The sequence below is a fragment of the Brassica napus genome, chromosome A9 (assembly GCF_020379485.1).
Source record: "Brassica napus cultivar Da-Ae chromosome A9, Da-Ae, whole genome shotgun sequence".
Classification (NCBI taxonomy): Eukaryota; Viridiplantae; Streptophyta; class Magnoliopsida; order Brassicales; family Brassicaceae; genus Brassica; species Brassica napus.
In genome coordinates, this window is record NC_063442.1 from 1,465,276 (window position 1) to 1,487,479 (window position 22,204).

The 22,204-nt window shown below is 32.2% G+C and overlaps 3 protein-coding genes across 3 annotated transcripts; all 3 read left to right on the top strand.

The window, feature by feature from the left end:
• Positions 1-4,493: 4,493 nt before the first annotated feature.
• On the top strand, positions 4,494-12,397 carry LOC106395867 (protein FANTASTIC FOUR 1-like). The gene is made up of 4 exons (XM_013836202.3): positions 4,494-11,212; positions 11,319-11,405; positions 11,796-11,943; positions 12,104-12,397. Exon 1 carries the CDS (start codon positions 7,020-7,022, stop codon positions 7,725-7,727), a length of 708 nt encoding a protein of 235 aa, XP_013691656.2. The 5' UTR covers positions 4,494-7,019; the 3' UTR covers positions 7,728-11,212; positions 11,319-11,405; positions 11,796-11,943; positions 12,104-12,397.
• LOC106426737 lies at positions 11,183-12,207 on the top strand. Its single transcript, XM_048740185.1, has 4 exons — positions 11,183-11,212; positions 11,319-11,405; positions 11,796-11,943; positions 12,104-12,207. Exons 1-4 carry the CDS (start codon positions 11,183-11,185, stop codon positions 12,205-12,207), a joined length of 369 nt encoding a protein of 122 aa, XP_048596142.1.
• A 1,912-nt stretch (positions 12,398-14,309) lies between the features above and the next one.
• LOC106426700 (oligoribonuclease-like) lies at positions 14,310-16,200 on the top strand. Its single transcript, XM_013867435.3, has 8 exons — positions 14,310-14,471; positions 14,554-14,634; positions 14,933-15,009; positions 15,259-15,340; positions 15,423-15,478; positions 15,554-15,640; positions 15,722-15,812; positions 15,906-16,200. Exons 1-8 carry the CDS (start codon positions 14,387-14,389, stop codon positions 16,025-16,027), a joined length of 681 nt encoding a protein of 226 aa, XP_013722889.2. The 5' UTR covers positions 14,310-14,386; the 3' UTR covers positions 16,028-16,200.
• The last annotated feature ends 6,004 nt before the right edge of the window (positions 16,201-22,204 follow it).

A 22,204-nucleotide genomic window follows, 5' to 3' on the forward strand; every position in this document is an offset into this window, starting at 1 on the left:
ATTCACATATATGAATTATCAACAAAAGTGCATTTTCTATAATTAATTTATTATAAATAAATGATATTTATCAAACATTGCATAAACATATATATTTAAATCTATAGTTAATATATATATATGTAGAAATAATAATCACTATTGATGACAAAAAAAAAGTAATCACTATTTTAATATAAATTGGTTTTTTTGTCATCTATATAAGAAGTCAAAGTTGAAAGGATATAACTTATGACAAAAATAAAATCCAGATTTTTGAAAGACTGAAAATTTTATCAGAAAAATAGTATTTTGTATAAATTTATAAAAAATGATGATCAATTGATCAAATTTCATTAGTTGTAGCATATATAACTATGATGAGTAGTTTGACAAGATGTTAAATATATATATATATATATATATATATATATATATATATATTGATATATATATATATTTATTTATTTAGCAACCCAAAGTATATATATATATATTTTTTAGCAACACAAAGCTTTACAATAAACAGTCTACATACATCTAATTATTTTAAATATGTTTTCCATTCGACACTTAGGATTTGCCAATATGACCCAGCTTGATTATAAACATTATATTGACAAGATACACTCCTGGCTTCTTAAGTGGTCAAACAGCTCACTTTGTATGGAGGTTGTCTTCAGCTTATTAAATCAGTGGATACCACCGACTTTTGATGTTCAACTTTTCATTGTCCTAAGCGATGTCTTGATCACATTGAGAAAATGTTTTTGGCTTTTCTCTTGTTTGGGGCGTCAAATGTATCTACCAAAGCTAAGGTGGCATGGTCAGACTTGAGTGTCCTAAGAAAGAAGGGAGTTTCAGGATTCAAAAATTACAGGGTACATAGATTTTATTATTACATCGGATTTATTATGGGTTTTCCTGGGTCAAACACTAATTGACTGGTCGATTTATGACATTTTGAAAAGACTACTGGAGGATCTTAGATGTGAAAAAAAACTTTTAAAGCTAAGACTACTAGCGGAAATTTTCTTCAAAGTTGAGATTACAAATGGCTCAAAATCCCTAATTCGTACTATTTGTGAAGTTGGAATTAGAATGTTGGGAATTGACAGAAAATCTAAAGTTTTTTTTTTTTTTTTTTGATAAACCATTCATAAATCAGGGCAAGACATAAAATCTAAAGTTGCAGAAGCTACTGGTGCAAGGGGATAGAAATTTTTAAAACGTAGTGGGCAGTTAATTCATGAATTTATAAATTTCATCAGGCAGATCTTGGGTCTAAATCCGGGCTCTTGGAACCTCTTTGGAGGCAAAGACATGGCAAAAGTGATCAAAATTCTCAATGAGAAGTACTTAGGACCAAAAAAATAATGATTCAACATAATGTGGACTGACAAAGCATTGTTTAGTTCCCTCAATCGGTCTCACGCAGAGCAGGACTTTGGCTTCCAAATTCTTTTCTAGGCTTTTAACATGAGCATAGGCTTCCAAATTATGAATTCTTTTTTTTTATAAAAGTAAAAAAATGTTTATCTCTTCCAAATTCTCATATCCGGTTCTGATCCCATGCCAAGCTTTCATCACATGGTTAGCTTGTTGTAATAGATTAGACACAGGGGATCACATGAGACACAGTGGGTTAGACATATATATGTCTATTGTATGGCGATCCAAATGAAACCCATAATCACCTTTTTCATGTGCATTCTCATTCACAATTTAGGCATTGCTGCCAGGTAGCAGAACTTTCTTGGCATATATAAATGTATCAATCCGGACTGGACAAACACTCGCACTCATATCAACTGCAACAGACTTCCAAAGTACGATGCGCGCTCTACTCACAAAAATAGTTTTCCAAACAATTTTTTTTTATTGGATATGGAGATTGGAATGGATGTCGCCATCATAGTCCATCAAATTCAACTTTATTTATAGCAAGAACTATTCATAAAGACATTCACAATCTAAACAAGGAAGTGGCCAGCGGGCGAAGAAGACGAAATATCGCACATATATATACCTGAAGCGTGATGGCTCATCTCTTTGTTTTAAAACCTGTACTGAAGATTTTGAGTTTGAGCTCCTTTAGCTTCTTCAGTCTCTTTTGGTTCTATGTTTTGGATTTCGATAGATAAATTTAATATTGGGAAAATCGTTTTTTAGACAAAAAAAACAGGTACATTGTCCGCTAGGCTAATCTCAAATTTATACAATTTTTTTATACCTATAATGCCGTTTCTATATTTATAAAAATAAACCAAATAAATAGTTTTAGAAACAAAAAAAATAGGAAAATAGGAATGCATTGTAAATACCTATAGATTTTTTTTTTTTCTAAAAAGATTAATTTTTTTTTCAGATTCCTTTCGACGGACTGTAGAATGTACATTCTACAAAGTGAAAAATGAAATCCACGTTTTTCATTAGATCTAGTATCATTAGAATATGTCATCCATATTTTTTATTAAATATATTAAGATTAGAATAAAAGATCTTCGAAAATAACAATAATCTACAATATTTAGAATACACATTCTACACTTTACATTCTAAAATATGTAGAACCAACAATCTATATATTACTCAAAATTTAAAACCTCTCAAAATAAAATTAAAACGGTTTATATGTATTCTACACATAGTAGAATGCAGATTCTACGGATAAGTACGAACAGTTCTGAAAATATGAAAAATATATTTATGAAATGTTGGGAAATATTATGTTATCATCATTTTTGAAAAAAATGAATTTTCAAAAAGAAAAATCTAAAAATCGAATTCGGAATATTCTGTTACCCCTTTTCTATTTAATTTCTTTATTTTTTAACATATATAATATACTAAGTTAATTTGTTTAAAATTTTAATTAAGTTAATTTAGAAATATAATAGGCAATTAGAAAAATATTAGCCTAAGGAGACAATTACACTTTTGGAATTGGCCTAATGGGACAATCAATATACATGTTTTTTGGTCTAAAAAAACAATTTTCCTTTTAATATTTCAACAGTTTTTTTCTTCATAATACATGAAATCACGGCATACGACTTTAATTGTACTGCTCTAAAACTCTTGACAGGTTTTACATCTATTAATATGCATAATCTGTATTTACTGAAAAATTAAACCCCAAATCAGTTGATCTTCTTAACTACTAGACTTAAGTTATTTGTTAATTCGACGTAGGTCTTGATAACTATACTGAAGAGCTTATTTGTTAATTTGATTTTTGTTTTCTTTTGGACTTGGCATATATAGGTAGATTCATATCAAATCAACCCTTTTATATTCTCGGCCTAGTCCAACATACCAGAAGCCTAATTTGTAAAACCCAAAGTGTGAAAGAAAGCCCGTGACATAGCATTCGTACATATGAAAGCTAAATGGGTATTACATGTTTATGTTTTACTCGCTCTGTTTTTTTCTAGGTAGTTTTAGATGAATCTACAAATATTAACAAAGTTATTAATTTTTTTCAAAAGTAGCATTTGATAGATATATTAGGTGTAGTTAAATTAATCATAAATAAATATATATTATTTGATTGATCACACTATACCTAATAAAAGTAAAAGTTACTTAAAATTATGAAAACTATTTATATTTTTAAACAATCAAATTTTACTTAAACTACTTACAATAAAAAAACAGAATAAGTATTGCTTTTTCTTTATTTTGTAGCTTTTTTATAACTCAGGAGTCATGAGTAGATCCTATGTGCAAACATACACAAACTAATTTTTTTGGGACACATGATATATTCGCGCACTGGATTTACAAATAGACCGAAAGAAAAAGCTCATATCCATATAAAATGTTCAGAGACAATCGTGCAGTAGTTCCCTATAATAGGGTTCGAATTCAAAATCTGGATGTTCCAGACAAATTTGTAGTTTTATCAACGATATTTGCATGGTTCCAGTGTACAGACCTAAGCCACTTTGTTCAGACAAAGGTTATCATCTAATTGTACTTGTTTCCTCATGTTTTTTTTCTTTGCTGATAGCTGATGATTGCCTCTGTGTTTCGAAAAAAAAAAAAATTATTTTTGGCTGATTTTTATTATATTAATTTCACGTGTAATAGTGCATTCTATTAAAATAGTCTAATTGTAAGTAATGACCAAACTACATCGATCTAATGAAATTCCTAGTCATAGTTAAAAATTAGTAAGATTTTTCATAATACCATGTAAATACAAGATCATTTTTATACGATTCTATTTTAATAAGATAGATAGCACAATCCTTTAATTAAAATTGTTATGAAACAAAGGGATGAGTATAGTCAAAAGTTAGAGATGAGAATATTCTCAGTTGACATGTTTGTGTAAACATGAAAGAGATTCCACCTTACGTTGTTGCTACTAAAGATTATAAAGTTGAATAAAGGCTTAACAAAATAACTCAAAAATGTGAAGGATCTTAACTTTTGATTTCCCCTTGCATTATCATTTCAGGTCAGCAGTGGAATGTTGATGATGCAAAAGAATCCTCTCTACTTTCTTCTTCTCTTCTGATTGGTTTGGACAAGCCCCAATCGTAGCAAAAAGCTCGAAAGATATGTAGAGGTTGGCAAATGGGACATTCGAATGGTTTATGGGTCATTGTCGACAGATAAAATGGTACATATTCGTCTTACCTTTCTACTTTCTTGGCAAATTTTACTTAGATTTTAAAACCATTAATTAACACCAAAACTGTCGTTTGTGTAGCCTTTAAAAAGTATACTGCACTTAAATTAGAAATTTCTTTTGTCCGTTAATCAAAATAATTAGTTTGAAGTTAATGAGATATACTATGCTAATATATAATTTATCGTCAATGCATGTACCAATGTCACTAGGCTCATAACCATATAGGAGACGTATTTTGTAACCATTGCGCCAATGAAAAGTTGGCTTATTGGTTAAATTCGTAGATAACTTAGTAGATATTTGAGAGAGCACATGTTCAAATATTATTGGAAAGAGTATTCTCCCCACAGAAGATTTAAATGACATAGCCATCGTTCTAAGAGAATGTACGGGTCAAGAACCTCTTCATTATCGTCATTAATAAGAACAATATATCACTTTCTTTAGATGTCACACATTAGTTGCCGTTAGAGAACATACATGTGTTTGATCTTTCATCATACATGCGAGTAGTACATATTCAAACATAACAAGAAACTCGGAAATCAGAAAACATTTTTCTTTTTTTGCCACGATCAGAAAACATTTTTCATAAGTCGTTTTTTGTATTCGTATTTGAAATCATTGTTTCGTGATTGTACTACTCATCTCACACATTTGATGTTGCAAACCCTGAAAATTTACATTCTGAAGTTTTAAATTTGTTGGTTGTTGTTCAAGTCTTGCATTAATATATCTTAGTTAGGTTTGTTTGATTCTTGCATGACTCACTCTAATCACCGTTCGTAAGAATAGTTGTGAACTCTGATACTATTAGGTTTGGTATTCATGTCCAATCAAGAATAATATATATATACATGATATTTTATATACCTTCACAATTTTTTGTCCTCGGACCAGAATATTGCAAAGTGGAAAATGTCAATCTGTTGGTTCCATGAAGCTTGTGTCAGTTACAGTTGTATCTCTTGCAAAACAGTTCTAACTTGTTATCAATACAATTATATCCAAAAATCAACATCGTCGCTTTAGAAAAGAAAACCACCATCTTATCAGTGGTTTAAAAGCACCAATCCAATCTACGTCCAATTTTAAACTTCAAAGACGTCGGTGCATGAACTACTTCTTTTACAATATGGCATCTACCGAGAATATTATTGGTCGGCTGTTGTTTCTTTTACTTAAATAGAAAGCTATTATAATTGTAGAAGATGAGAATATTTTCTTTTCATTATTCATGATAGTAACACCACTAGATGATACTAAAAGCTTCTTCTTATGTTAGTGTTTTTTCTATAATAGCTACTGTTCTATTATTCAACTCTTTATTTAACATATCATTGACTACCACTTTTAAATGTACTAATAGGGTTGTTCAGTTGTTCTTCGTATTATTCGCTCTCCAACATTGTGATAATGTAAATGACTAAATGTATATATATACGTGTAATAAGAGTTAGGTAAAATAATCAGATCTCCTACTTGTAGTTTTGGTATGAGTTAGTAAACTAAAACTTTAAGGTATCCTTAATTAATTCGATCTCTATTTCTGTTATAATTACTAATGTAAAAGGTTGACTGTAGAAAAAAAGGAAAAATATGTGGTCATGAACTCATGATATTACTTTGTCTAGCAGAACAAGATCATATAGATACACGTAGAGTAGTGAACACAATAATATACAAATTTCAATACACCTTATGCTTATTGTTCAATAACCACAAAAAAACATACTTCAACACACCTTACTAATCTTTTGAAGGATCAAGTGTGATACAAATATCCAATAAATTAGTACACATAAAAAACGAACAGTTTTATAAAAATACATTTTACTGTATGTACGTGGGCCGATCGGTATTCAAACAAACATACTTTAGCAGTTGAAAGATTTCATGTTCTATTTGGTGTAAAGATTTGATTGGACAGAAAAGAATAAGGTAGTTTGGAAAAGAATACAAAGAAATCTTCAATTAGGTTTCAGTCAGTCTCCACTCGCACGGTGCTATCTTGCTTATAATATGACGAATATTCGTTTTCCAGCTATATGAAGTAGTCATCATGCATATTTAAACACTTGATGATACTTTTTCAATAGCCACTATTTAATTTTATAATTCGTTGACATAAAAAAGCTCTTCAAATAGCGAAAATAATTAAATTAGTTTTAGAACCAGTGAAGTGATAAAATACTTTATTATTTGTATATATAGGTTACACCTAAAAGTAAACTAAATTGAAATCATTAAAAACAAATCCCAAATCTTAAGGTCTAGTCCACGTTATAAATACACACTCATCCCTTGTACTCCCGTTCATCTTTGCCCCCTTCTCTCCCTCACACACACAGTTTTTCTGTTTCGCTCTGTTTTTGTTTTCTTTTACTCTCACAACATGTCAGTGGTTGGCCAAGCTTACGACCATCTTCTCAAGAAGCAGATAAGCCAAAACGCTGACGTGGGTGGATGGAGTTTCCTGCAATCTCTCTGTGAAACCAAAGGCATTGTCCGAAACAGAGAAGACCAAACAAAGAAAACGTCTTACGTCCACCCAACTGATCAGAAGCTGTTCGTAGCTAAACTTAGCCTCGAGATGTGCACAGAGAGTCTCGGTACCGAGAGTGGGAGTGAAACTGGAGACGAGATCTCGTTGCTTGCGCTGGAAGCAACCAATATACCAATGCTTCCTGTTAAAAGAACACCACGAGAAGAAACTTACCCTAAAGTACGTGAAAACAGTTTTCCCCCGCCGTTAAAATCCGTGAAAGGGTTTAACCATAGCCGCATGGTGAAATCTTATACAGAAGATGGTCGTCTTGTAGTTCAAGCAATTAGGGTTTGCTCACCGCCTCGTTGCTTTGTATCTGAACGTTGTGAAGGAAGGCTTCGTCTCTGTTTGTCAGAGAGTTCTTTACTTAGCCACGATGGGAATGAGCAGTTTGAAGACAACGAGAATGGACTAGAAGATGATGCAGAGGAGGAGGACGAGGGTAAAATCGGAAATAACAAATTTAGAAGGCCGAGAAGGAGATGCAATGAAAATGGATGTGAGCCTAAAACCATGCATAAATGGAAGCAGGAACAATTTTGGGTGACTACATGATGGGAAACTCAAGTCAGCAATTTTTATATTTAATACAATAAAGGCCATACAATAATTACATATATAACTATGATTTAGTATGGCTTATGAGTGTTTTCTACGTCCCATTGTTTTACTGGCTACGGCTTCCAATTCTACACTGATACTATATATTTTTCATTTTAAAAGAAAATTTCTCATCTAAAAAAAAATTGTTTTATAAGTCATAACTCATTTAATTTTACTTAGTACAAGGTTATGCCAAGATTCGGAGTCATATCTACACAGTAAGTTAATAATCTTATTCGGACTCGTCCGTTCAATCTTATTTGAGAAGAGTTTGTATTCTAGTGGTCCCTTTTTTCACTAACGTTTGTTAGAGATCACATGCTCGACTCTCTTTTAATGCTGTGGTACTATGTCTTTGTAAGAAAGGTTTTAAAGATCTGGAATGACACTTTCGATCAAATGCTATCGCTCCCGCCGCCTGAAGCACAACGGAAGTTAACTCTCATTGCATGGCAAGCGACTCTCTACTGGTTGTGGAATGAGAGGAATGGACGACTACACTCGAACATCTTTCGCTCCACTCACCAGATATTTAGACTCTTGGATGCTCAACTAAGAAACAAGCTACAGAGCTTCCGCAACACTAACCCGGCCAGATCTTCCACCATGATGCAGAGCTGGTTCCGCTTTGCCTGAATTCTGTTCACCATCACCGGCTTCACCCAACTCACCCTCGACACTCTTGATACTTCGATGATTTCAAAGACTCGAGTAAACTGAAAAGACCAACTGGGCTTCTATCCTGGGCTCTACCTTACTCTATCTTGGGCTCTTAGAGGGCTCTTTATGTGATTCTACTAAGCATGAGTTATAACTATAGCCAATGGGCTTGTAAAACATTTTGGATCTTTTCTTTAAATTTAAGTAAGCAAGTTACAAAAAAAAAAAAAAAGATTTTAAAGGTCGCCTGTATACGGTGGGCAATAGTCAATATAAAATAAATTTCCTTTGCACATAAATTAAAAATTTCCCGAAACAGTTTAGTTTACCAAAAAAAAATACGAGAAATGATGATTGATCCTAAATCCATGAAGTGATAGTTAAATTAAAACTATCAAAAACAGATACTCCATCTGGTTTAAAATGACCAATGTTATAGAAATTATTATTTCAAAAATAATTTTTTTTTACATTTCAATGCATATTTGATTAGGTAATAATGAAAAATTGTAAATTTAGAAAAACGTAATTGTATTTTTTGATTTTTTTTGTCTACAAAATAATTTATAATGCATTTATAAACATAATTTTTGTCTAGTTGTGCAAAATAGTTAATCATACAAAATAATGCATTTATAATCAGAATTTTAATGTGTTTCTTAATAAATATAAAAACTTCAAAATGTACATTATTTTAAAACGCAGAAAGTAAAACTAATGTGATTTGTATAGGTAACATCTAATAAAGTTTCGTGAATAAAATAAATGGATCCGAAGGAGAAGAAATTTGGGTATGTGACTGGATGATATTATGGATCTTAAGGAGATGCGATTTGTTTAGGCTACTAATAATCTTACGGAACCTAAGGAGATGTTATTGAACTAATGAGTTCAATGAAATTTAATGGAATTTAAATTTAAATTTAAATTTAAAGTGGAATTCATTGTTATTGGATTGGGTATTTGTTAGATGTAATTTAAAATGAACTAATTTTATTAAAATATTTATATTATTTTAATTATAAATAACTTTTATTATTATTTAAAAATAAGTAAATATAATTAAAATAACTACTTCATCCGTGGTGGGGCGAGTTTGACCTGCTTTCCAATCCTATTCACGGTTCTCTATTATTCACCAAGTATTACATGACATTCTAGCTTTTTCAAGCTCGTAGGTGAACTACATTTAGGTTTTCATAAAACCTTGGATGTGTTGGGATCTTATTCTTCGTTTTATTTAAATTTGAGTACATTGTTAATTGTAAAACTATGTTTGGTCTATGCTAATAATGCCTCGCTAAATTTTCTGCTAGATAGGGTCACGTAATCTCACGATTACAATTTGATATTGAGCCCACTTGGGGTAAGAATAAGATAAACTAATAAAATCTAACCACAAAAATTTCTAACTTGGGTTGGTTGGTGAAGGTTGTTAAGAAGAACTGGCACCGTTGATCATTTTTTTTCTCTCCCTTTCAATATCAGGGATAGTAGACGACTATAGATTAAAAAAAGTTTTAAATACATTTTTGCCATAAAAGGTTGGATATGATTTATATCATCTCAATGTTTTTGTTTGTCATATTTTTTTATATAAATTTTAGATCAAGACGACATATTTAGTTAGTAATCATAAGAAATCCGATGATGAAATTAACAAGAAAAAAAAGCTAAGCAAACAAAAAGATAGAAATCTAATATTATACATTCATATATTTTTCTTTACTAAACAAAAACTTGGTTGGAATTTAAATGTAAAAGTTACAAGTGTGGTGATATACTCACTGAATATTAGTTGCAATATTGTTTTGGATTTAAATACGTTTTTAACAGGTTCTCTGTAGAATTGGTTTATAGCAAGAAAAACAAAGTTACAAAACAAACTATGAAATTCGAATTTGTAGTTTATGTAAAGCCCTTCTTTACTTACAGCCGTTATGGTATTTGTACGGAACAACTTAAACTATATCATTAAATATAACAATGTGATTAAATATTAGAGAGGCGTTTACCCAAATACAACTCATCCCACTCCCCCAACATGATCTCCTTGATCTTTCTTATAAACTATATAATTTTATTTTGTCAACTGAAATTACTAATTTATCTGCAGATAAACAAAACAATATATATAAAATACTTCTGAATATTTTAAGGTAAAAAGTTACAGATGGTGATTTTATTAACATTGATGTTACCATATAATTACTATGCCTTTCATATGAATGGTGTGAGTCATAGGTAAAGATAAAAAAATTTAGTAGTCAAAAGTCATATGAAAAGTAGTCAAGTAAGTTCCATTAATGTTAACGTTACAACATGATTACCATGCGGTTTAAGGGAATAATTGACCAAGAAACTTTCTATAATGTAAAACTATATGACTATTTTGTTTTGTTTTGAAAATTTGAAATGAAAGGGTACGTAACTCTCATTCCATCCTCCTAATAATGAAGTCAAGAAGCCAAATAGTCAAATCATAATTTTCCTTTTTCTGTTGTCAAAAAAAATGTAATTTTCAGTAAAAACAAAAAAAAACAATAAATGGAGGCATTAAAAATCTTATAATATAATCTGAAGAAATAATAATTAGCATTCCAAACAATTTATCGTCATCTCTTCTCCCTTACTTTACAAACTCATCGTGACTAATATATATATAGTTAAGTTTCAGGTTAGAAGTTGGGCAAAATCAAATCTCTTCTCCCGTCTTTTAGTCCTTTTCTTCTTCATCGAAGATTAAAATGGGAGATACTATGGGTCACAAGCATCAGGTTTATATCATCACATATCTTAGTTTTTTTCTAATCGATTATGTCATGTTAGTTTGATCTCATTTTGTATAAATAAAGCGTCATTAACTTCTTTTCTCCAATACAGTTGCAGAAGTCGGTTCCTGTCAAGAACCACAATCACCTCGGCAGCGGTGGATTACGTCGACCCGGTGCACCTCCTCTCAGAGATTTGGTAATTTAAGGATTTTTTCAATATTTTTATACATTGTTTATTTCAATCTTTTATGGATTAGAGGAAAATATCGCTAGTCCGTCAAATTATGATGCATAAGGCGATTGCATGCCCCTATAAAATGTGACTTTGTGTATTGTATCCTCCATTTCTAAGATAGAAATAGTAGAGTCCAATAACATTAGCTTCATGATTTTATAAAACTAAAGTCCTTAAAATTTATTATACCGTTTGGCGTTTACAACATTAGCTTCATGATTTTAAGCTTAAGTTCGGCCTGGCTACGCTCTTTATATACTTTAGTTGCAAATGTAATTTGTGTTACATTTTTTCTTGTGAATATTTTAAAAACTCAAAACTAATGGTATTATGTATTTTTGTGTTATGAAGAACTATAATACAAGGCAAATGCAGCAAAACAATTGGCAAATGAGTAAAGGAGAGGACCGAATGCCAGCATTTCCCTTGGGCCGTGCATCTTCTGGCACTGGAGTATATTTTCCCAGAATCGCTTCGCATCCGCCAACCAAAAAGACAGGTTATTTTCTTATGAATGAAAGATGTGCATAATGTTTTCAGTTTTGCTGTTACAGTTTGTTTATGACAAAAAAATAAATTATTTTCCCTTCTTTTTATTTGTTTGACCTATTTGAATACATCATGTTAAAAAAATCTATTTCAATTCTATTTCAATGTAGAAATTCGTGAAGATGATTCGAAGAAGAAGGAGAAGAAGAGCGAAACGGTGGAAACTCCCTTTGATTCGCTGGAGAAACTTCTCCCGGAGGAATGGACTTATTAATGACCTGACCTTGGTGCCGTTGACCAATTGTACTCATTAATGCGAAGAAGTAGAGTCAAATAAAAAGAAAAGGAAAGATTCTCATGTCGTGTCTGTTTTGTTACCATTGGGTTAGTAATAATAACCAAAAATAAGATCAACCCGTTTGTGACTGTGAATATTCATAATGTGATAATTTTCAATTTGCAAATCTCTTTATATTTATTATTATTCAGATTAAGAAATTTAAGAAATTGAGCAAAAAGCTGCTGAACTGGCTTAGGAATAGTAATATAAGACTTGATTATAGCAACGATTTCACCAAAAATGAGAATCTATATCTAACAATATCACACAAATAACATCATGAAAATCCATATATAACGTTATATTCATTTGAACAAAAAAAAAACCTTATAGTCGCTAATTATACTCTTTAGGATTCAAATATTGGAAGAAATGAAAGAGACGACCCTCGGTGTTAAACAGACTCTTTTAATTTTCTTGAAAACATTTTGTTTTGCCTCCTACTGCTCTCTTTCGAGATCTCTCTCTCTCCCTCAAAGCCCTAAGATTTCTTCTCTTCCATCTGACCTTCCTCTCTCTCGCCATGAAGCTCATTAGATATGTAATTGCTTTCCCGGTGGTTGAGTCAGATGCAGATATATGGGCCCGTGAAATTGTTTAGTTCCTGGTTCAAACTTGGATCACCCATGAGACTGGTTAGTATTTCCTTTGAAGTAATGAATTTTGTTTTATTAATTTGTTTTAAAAAGTCGAACCACTTACAATCAAACATATGGTATAAAAAGTTCTTGTGAAATTCTAAGAATGTTTTGTTTGAGATACTATGGTATCTCTCTTCTAATTTTTTTAAAAATCTTTTATGGCTAAGATACGCTAAATAAATATCTTCTCTCTTGGAGATGCTCTAACTTCGCCAAATTAACAAACATATAGTAAAACCTCTATAAATTAACAATGTTGGAACTTTAAAATTTTATTAATTTACAGAGATATTAATTTAAAAAAAATTTGTTATTTAGATTTTTTTATTTTAAGATATATTTATTCTAAAATAAGAAAAATATTTGATTTTAGTGTATAGACATTTATATTGTTATTTTTTTTTTGAAATTTAACATTTATATTAATTTTATTATATTATTTGGTGTACATAATATATTGCATAGAACTTAAATATAATTTTAGATATAATATTACTGAATCTCATAAAAAAAATATATTAAATGTTAAGAAAAATATAAAGATAATTCCATTGTGAATATAAAACAAATAATGTAATAATTGGTTTTTACTTATATAAAATATTTATACATATAAATTATTAATTTATAATTTTAATGGGGCCATATATTTACATAAAATTTTCTAAAAAAAATATTATCTTACTATTTTATCGATTTGTGTCAAATTTTGAACCGGTCCAAGTTGGGACCAACTAAATTTATTAATTTATAGAGATTATTAATTTATCGAGTATTAATTTATAGAGATTCTATTATAATCCCAAAATTAATAAAACCAAATAACAACCCGGGCTCATCAAGTTTGGATGATTCAAAATTATAAACACACGCCCTATTAAAAATAAATTCAGTCAGATAATACGAACCTGATATTATTGTTAGTTTATCGGGGATCTTATACAATTCTTTCTTTTTTTTTTTTGAATTATACAGAGGTATCCTGGTCCCATAGAAGTGATCCAGACTAGTCACGTGTTGTCACGTGTCGGTCCTCTGTCCTTGACGATGTCGAAATGTTAATTCCCCAGTGACCGGAATTCAAATCCAGGTGACGGTACTCACAACTGTAAACCCTTTACCACCGGAGATAGAATTTCCGTTTCAATTCTTTCATCCTTTCTAACTGCTAATTGGATACTTATATATAAACTTTAGAATTCACGCTGGGAAAACCCCACTAATCAACAGATCATGTATTCTGATAATCATTATGATTAATTCATTTTTGACGAAATTGAGTTCACAAGGAAATCATTTTTTGACATGCAAAGAAATAAACTAAGCTATATGGCCCACACTTCAACTAAACTGAATCGGTTTTGCTAAACCAGGAATAACCGAATCATAATTTTTTCTTTTTTGCTTTCCGACACGGGGATGCTCCTTTAGGTCGGGTCTAACGCTCTCCCAAAATTGTTTTTTTTTTATAAATGGAGAATCAGCTCTCCAATGCTTTCTCTCTCCTTGCTCTCGCCGACGACGAAGATGGTCTCCCCTCGTCCTCCTCCTCCGCTGGTAATCTTCCTATGAAGAAAGATTCATCCTTTCAGTTTTAAATATCGATCCATGTGTCAATTCTCTTTTTTTTTTTAAATAGGAAAACAAGGAGAAAGAGTAGTAGAGGACGATGTCGGAAACTATAAGCAACCACTTGTCTGGATTGACTTGGAGATGACTGGTATGTATGTTTCCATCTTGTTCTTGTCCTTAATTCTATATTTTATAGATTCCCTTTTTATTTAATTTAGCTTCATCTTCAACAATATGATCCATTGTTTGTCTCCCTTATATGTTTAATGTTTTTTGAGCTACCTCTCACATTCACCATTTACATAGAGTTTTTATATTCTTGTATGCATCATAACAACACTAATGCCAGCTCTACTAAGATGTATAGTAAGATTTATTAAGCCTTGACTGTATTTTGGATCATCAATATTTTTAATATTCTTACTGTATATTGTAATATTGTGTAGGTCTTAATGTTGAAGTTGACAGGATACTGGAGATTGCTTGTATAATTACTGATGGACTATTAACCAAATCAGTGGAGGTATATATATTCTTCTTCTACCTATTTCTTACCTTCTTGAAATAGCCTAAGTTTCTCCCTTTGAATAAATTGTTTAAACTATCATGGTATATGGATTTATACCTTAATCAGTGTGTAATATGATAATTACTGTTTTTTTCTTATCATAAGTTATTACATAGCTCATTTTTCTCATATGGCTCAATTAGCTCTTCCACGCAAAATTTGTTTTGACTTTTGTTATTGAAAACGTTTGTCTACTGAGTTTAGGGTCCAGATTTAGTTGTACATCAAACGAAAGACTGCATGGATAAAATGGGTGATTGGTGTCAAACTCATCATGGAGACAGTGGTAAGCTTCTCTCTCTTTCTCTCTCAAGATATTAGTCGCATTCTACATTTTATCTGTTTCTCATGGATTCTGTCTGATTTAGGTTTGACAAAGAAAGTTCTCTCTAGTACTATAAGTGAAAGGCAAGCTGAACAAGAGGTATTTTTAGATAATCTTGAGCAAAAACATTGTTGACATTTATTGTTAATTAGTTTATTCTGGTTTTGTTTACAGGTCATCAAATTTGTGAAAAAGCATGTTGGTAATGAAAATCCACAATTAGCTGGGAACTCTATCTACGTGGATTTCCTTTTCTTAAAGGTATCTCGAAAGTTTTGATTGTAATCTGAACAATTGCATGTTGATGATTGTAACCAATATATAATGTGTGTGTGTTTACAGAAGTACATGCCAGATTTGGCTGCTCTTTTCCCTCATGTGCTTGTCGATGTCAGTAGTGTCAAGTCTTTATGCACCCGATGGTTTCCCAGAGGTAAAAACAAATATTTAAAAGAAAAAATTATTTGAAAACATAAAAGTTGCCTTGTGTATGACAATGATACTTGTTTGGTTTGTTGAGCATTAGAAAAAAACAGAGCTCCTGCAAAGAAAAACAATCACAGAGCCATGGATGATATAAGAGAAAGCATCAAGGAGCTTAAGTACTACAAAGAAAACATATTTAAAGCAAACAAAGGTAGGAGGTGAGGTGAGGTGAGGTTCGAGGGAAAGGGGATATTGAGATTGTCGTTTAGGAGTCATTCTCTTGAATGTTTTTTTTTTGTATTATGAAACCTAGTTACATGATGATCTTTAGTTATTGAGACAGGTACTAAAATCTTATTATCTTAATCTAAACTAAACTATGGAGGTTAGTTACATTATGGAGTGTCCCCTTTTGACTTTTTGATACAAGTTGAACCATATGAAGACTTTGGCGCTACTTGGAATATCCGTCACCATACAAATAAAATAAGTACATTAGAGAGATCAACTCATAATGAAAGTGAACTTGAACAAGGAAGAATATAAAAACTAAAACGAATAATTCCATGACGTACTTCACTACACTTCATAGTTCTGACGATTCATATCGTTGTGCCTCTCCAATGAGATGCGCAATTAATTGAGCAAATGTATGTACTTGATGTTCCAAGCAACTTGAGGTTGATAGGGTACATGCAACGAGACTTACACCCGCTGCAAAATGGGCGAGTTACACTATCATTGAGACCACCTCAAACGATCTGGTCCAACACGTTGCTACGCTTCTTGGGATGAACCCTGAAGAGTCTCCGAGCACACACTTTATATGCAAACAGGCCAGGTGATCTTTACACGTGTAGAACCAGTTGTTTGGATTGGTTTCTCTCTCACAAATGTCAGACCAATATTTACCACTTGCCTCTTCTTCTTCGCTATAGCATAGTGAGAGAGGATGATCGTCTACTCTGTGATTTACCACTTGTGGTACAGTGGCGCATGTGAAACCCAATACAAATCCACAATCACCTTCAATTCACTTGAGGATAAAATATTCCCGTCCGTTGCAACCATTGCATAGTTCCTTTTTTTCTATTAGAGTGTAATATAAGGGATGGTGGGGATGACTTGGATGGGTAAATGGCTCAGAAATTGAACCGCACTAGACATCTAACTCCTTATTATTAATGACAGGCCTAAGCCCACTCTCTTTCCTATTCATCTGCCACCAAAACTCCTCATTTTCACAATCTGTTTTTTTTTTTTTTCTCTTGGACATTTAACCAAACATCTTGTGTGCACTCATCAAAAACAAAACTTGTTGCCATTAATCTAACCATTATCAACCCCAAAACGTTCCAGTTGCATTCTATAGCTTCATGAGTTCAATCCAACTATCTAAACCAGCAAGATAATCAACCAGCACATCTTCTCAGATATCTCAAGCGACCAATTTTTTTTTTTTGTATTTGTAATAAAAAAGTCACTTTACCATGCTTTAGAGATGGAGAAAGCTTGATGATTTCCTGGATAAGCTTGCAGATAACCCATGTTCTGATGAGTTGTAGATAACCCACTTGCAAGCCGAGCTTGAAAAATCTCGATCTGAAAATCCCCCTCGACGACTTTGAACTCACCGCAACCACTGTCCTCTTTTATCTGTGGTTTGTTTGTCTGAAGCGTGAAGAAACGAGAGAGCTGAAGCTGAACGTGTTTGATGCTCCAATAGAAGTAATAACACCAAGATCTACTCCCTGGTGCGAACTGCGACGATAAGACTAGTTCTCCACACTGCTACGGTGATGCAATGGGAGATTCGTCAGTTTGATGTTCAGCACGCTTTTCTCCACGGTGACCTGAGTGAAACAGTCTACATGAGACAGCCGGCTGGTTTCGTGGATAAGGATCATCCAGACCATGTGTGTCTCCTCCGCAAAGCCATCTATGGTCTGAAACAGGCTCCACGGGCCTGGTTTGACAAATTTAGCATGTTCCTCTTGGAGTTTGGCTTCACTTGCAGCTTCTCTGATCCCTCCATGTTTATCTGCATCAAAGACAAGAACATTATTATTCTCTTGCTTTATGTGGATGATATGTTAGTGACATGCAACAACTCTAAGCTACTTCAAGACCTACACGATGCACTCAACACTCAGTTCAAAATGAAAGATCTGGGTCAGCTGAGCTACTTCCTAGGAATTCAGATTCAACACCATTCTGATGGATTGTTCATGTCTCAGCAAAAATACGCTGAAGACCTATTAGCAGTAGCCCAAATGGCAGACTGCAGTCCTATGCCTACACCACTACCACTTGATCTAAATCGCGGAACGCCTAAGGAGGACCTCTTCTCAAATCCTACCTACTTTCGCAGTCTAGCTGGTAAGCTACAATACTTAACCTTGACCAGACCCGACTTGCAATTCGCGGTGAACTACGTCTGTCAGAAGATGCATTCACCTTCGATCACTGACTTCAATCACCTTAAGAGGATTCTAAGGTATGTAAAGGGGACTATAACGATGGGTGTGTCTTTTTCACGCCACACTGACTTCAGTGTAACCGCCTTCAGCGACAGTGACTGGGGAGGCTGTCCGTCTACGAGTAGATCAACTGGAGGATTCTCTACTTACTTAGGATCTAACATTGTCTCGTGGTCATCTAAGAAACAGTCTACGATCTCTAAGAGCTCTACAGAAGCGGAATATAGATCTGTCTCAGAGACAGCATCAGAGGTTACCTGGTTATGTCTAGTGCTCAAGGATCTTGGAATCCCACTTCCCTCAACGCCTCTGATGCTCTGCGACAATCTTTCCGCTGTAATGCTTGCGGCGAATCCTTCGTTCCACTCCAAAACCAAGCACTTCACAAGGGATCATCACTACATCAGAGAACGTGTAGCTCTGAAAGCAGTTGAAGTAAAGCATATCTCGAACAAGCTGCAGGTCGCTGATATCTTCACGAAGTCGCTGGCTCTGGAACCGTTTCGACGCCTTCGAGGCAAACTTGGCGTGTGTCTTCCCCCCACGCAAAGTTTGAGGGGGCCTATTAATGACAGGCCTAAGCCCACTCCAAAACCACACTAAGTTTGGAGGCCCAAGAACGAGTTTAACCAAAACGACGCTGCAGCATCAGCCTCTGCCACAAGCCGTACCTGCAAAGAAGACAAAGAAGACATTAAAGCTCTCAATGCTAAATGTCTGAAGGCGGCGTCCGTAAAAGCAATCAGAAGCTCACAGACAGCTCATGTGATTGCAACGGCTAATAGATTCCAAGCTCTATGTGATGAGCTGGCAGAGACATCTTAAACCCTAGTAGAATTCTCTATTTAAGTAATTGTAATAACAAGAACAATGGAAGAGAGTTTATGAAATAAGAAAGTTATACCTCTTCACCTCTGTTAAGCCTCTGCTTTCACTTATTCCCATGCTTGTACATGAAACCATTGGACTTTCGCTTGCAAGCATAACAATCGAAGACCTCTAGCTCCTTGTTTGTAACTAAAGTGAGTCGTTCATTGTGTAGCACATGCCATTTCCTTGTAGGACATTCAGCACATTTCTGATGGAGCGAAAAATCACACTCCGTACAGCCATAAAAGGACTGGAGACCAATGGGATGGGTGCATGCACTACATCGTATGTTCTGCTCTTTCATAGCCACGGATGATATAATAGTGGAGAGAGCGAAGAGAGAGTGAGTCTTGAGTGAAAGAAGAGAATTAACCCGAATCGAATCGAACCTAAACCGACGATGCTAGTCCAAACCCGGTTTTCACGTGGGGCTCTTTGTGTGGGCCTTTACACATGGGAAATTCTATTTCATTCCCATTCATCTAAAATCTTTCAACTTAGGCCCTTTTTATTTTACACACTACTTATCTATTCTCTTCTAAAACCTCTTTTGACCATCCATCATCGTATCTTATAAAACTATTCATTAAAAGAATATTGTCATATTTTTTTTAATTATTTTCAAAATCTATGTATTAACTTCTATAAAATATTCATTTTTTGGTAAATGGTTAATATATTGAAACTTATAATCTTTAGTATTGTTTTAAAAATTTTAACTACATTCTACATTTTTATTAATTTATCCTAAACTATTTTCATGTTATATAGCCATTGTTTTATTTTTTATTAACCAATTTAATAAAATTTCATATGCTCCCAAAATCAGTTAACAAACAATAATAAAATCAATATTCTTGAGAAACGAAGACAATAAATGTTCCAAACCTCTTTGGCCATCATCATATGTTAGTTCATGATACAACTATGCATTAAAAAATATTGTTGTATTTTTTTAATTTTTTTCAAAATCTATATGTTAACCCCTACAAAATATTCACATTTTCGGTAAATGGTTAATATACTGAAACCTATAAAATTTAGTGTTGTTTTAAAATGTATAACCACACTCCACATTTGTATTAATGTATTCTAAACTCTCTTTAATAGTACATGAACATCGTTATATTTTTTAATCAATTAATAAAGTAAAACTACATATGCTCCCTACAAAATATTCAGTTTTTCGGTAAATGGTTAATATACTGAAGCCTATAATATTTAGTGCTATTTTAAATATCTAACCACATTCTACATTTGTATTAATGTATTCTAAACTCTCTTTCGCGGTACATGGACATCATTATATTTTTTTATCAATTAATTTGGTAAAACTTCATATGCTCCCTAGATTAGTTGACAAACCACGATAAATTTGTTATTTTATAGAAACAGAGACAACAAAGGTTCCAAACCTCTCTGACCATCATCATATGTTAGTTCATGATAAAATTATGCATTAAAACTTTATTGTCATTTTTTTTATTTTTCTCAAAATCTATGTGTTTAACCCCTATAAAATATTTAATTTTTGGGTAAATGGTTAATATATTGAAGCTTAAAGTCTTTAGTGTTGTTTTACAATTTTTAACCACATTTTAAATTTGTGTTAGTGTATTCTAAACTCTCTTTAATGGTAAATGAGAATCGTTCTATTTATTATCAATTATTTCAGTAAGACTTCATATGCTCCCTAAATTAGTTCACAAACCACAATAAAATCGTTATTTTAGAGAAACGGAGACAAAAAAAAGTTCCAAACCTCTTTGACCATCATCATATGTTATTTCATGATACAACTATGCATTAAAACAATATTGACATATTTTTTGAATTTTTCTCAAAATCTATGTGTTAACCCCTACAAAATATTCAGTTTTTCGGTAAATGATTAATATACTGAAGCATATAATCTTTAGTGTTTTTAAAAAAAAAATTATAAGCACATTCTACATTTGAATTAATGTATTCTAAATTTGTTTTCATGGTACATGAGAATCGTTCTATTTTTTATCAATTAATTTAGTAAAACTTCATATACTTCCTAAATGAGTTGACAAACCCCCAATAAAATTGATATTCTAGAGAAACGGATATAACTAAGGTACCAAACCACTCATACCATCATTATATATTAGTTCATGATACAACTATACATTAAAAAAATATTATTATATATTTTGAATTTTTCTCAAAATCTATGTTTTAACCCCTACAAAATATTCAGTGTTTTGGTAAATGGTTAATGTTATGACGCCTATAATCTTTAGTGTTTTTTAATTTATAACCACATTCTACATTTGTATTAATGTATTATAAATTGTTTTTCATGGTACATGAGCATCGTTCTTGATACAACTATGCATTAAAACATTATTTTCATTTTTTTTGAAATTTTCTCAAAATTTATGTGTTAACCCCTACAAAATATTCAGTTTTCGGTAAATGGTTAATATATTGAAGCATATAATCTTTAGTGTTTTTTTTATAATTTATAACCATATTCTACATTTGTATTAATGTATTTTAAACTCTCTATCATGGTACATGTGCATCATTCTATTTTTTATCAATTAATTCAGTAAAACTTCATATGCTCCCTAAATGAGTGGACAAACCCCAATAAAATTGCTATTCTAGAGAAATGGAGACAACAAAAGTTTCAAACCTCTCTAACCATCATCATATGTTAGTTCTTGATACAACTATGCATTAAAACATTATTTTTATTTTTTTGAAATTTTCTCAAAATCTGTGTGTTAACCCATACAAAATATTCAGTTTTTTCGGTTAATGGTTAATATACTGAAGCATATAATCTTCTGTGTTTTTTTTTTAATTTATAACCATATTATACATTTGTATTAATGTATTTTAAACTCTCTTTCATGGTACATGGACATCGTTCTATTTTTTATCAATTAATTTAGTAAAACTTCATATGCTCCCTAGATCAATGGAAACCCTCAATAAAATCACTATTCTAGAGAAACGGAGATAAAAAAAGGTACCAAACCTCTCATACCATCATCATACATTAGTTCATGAT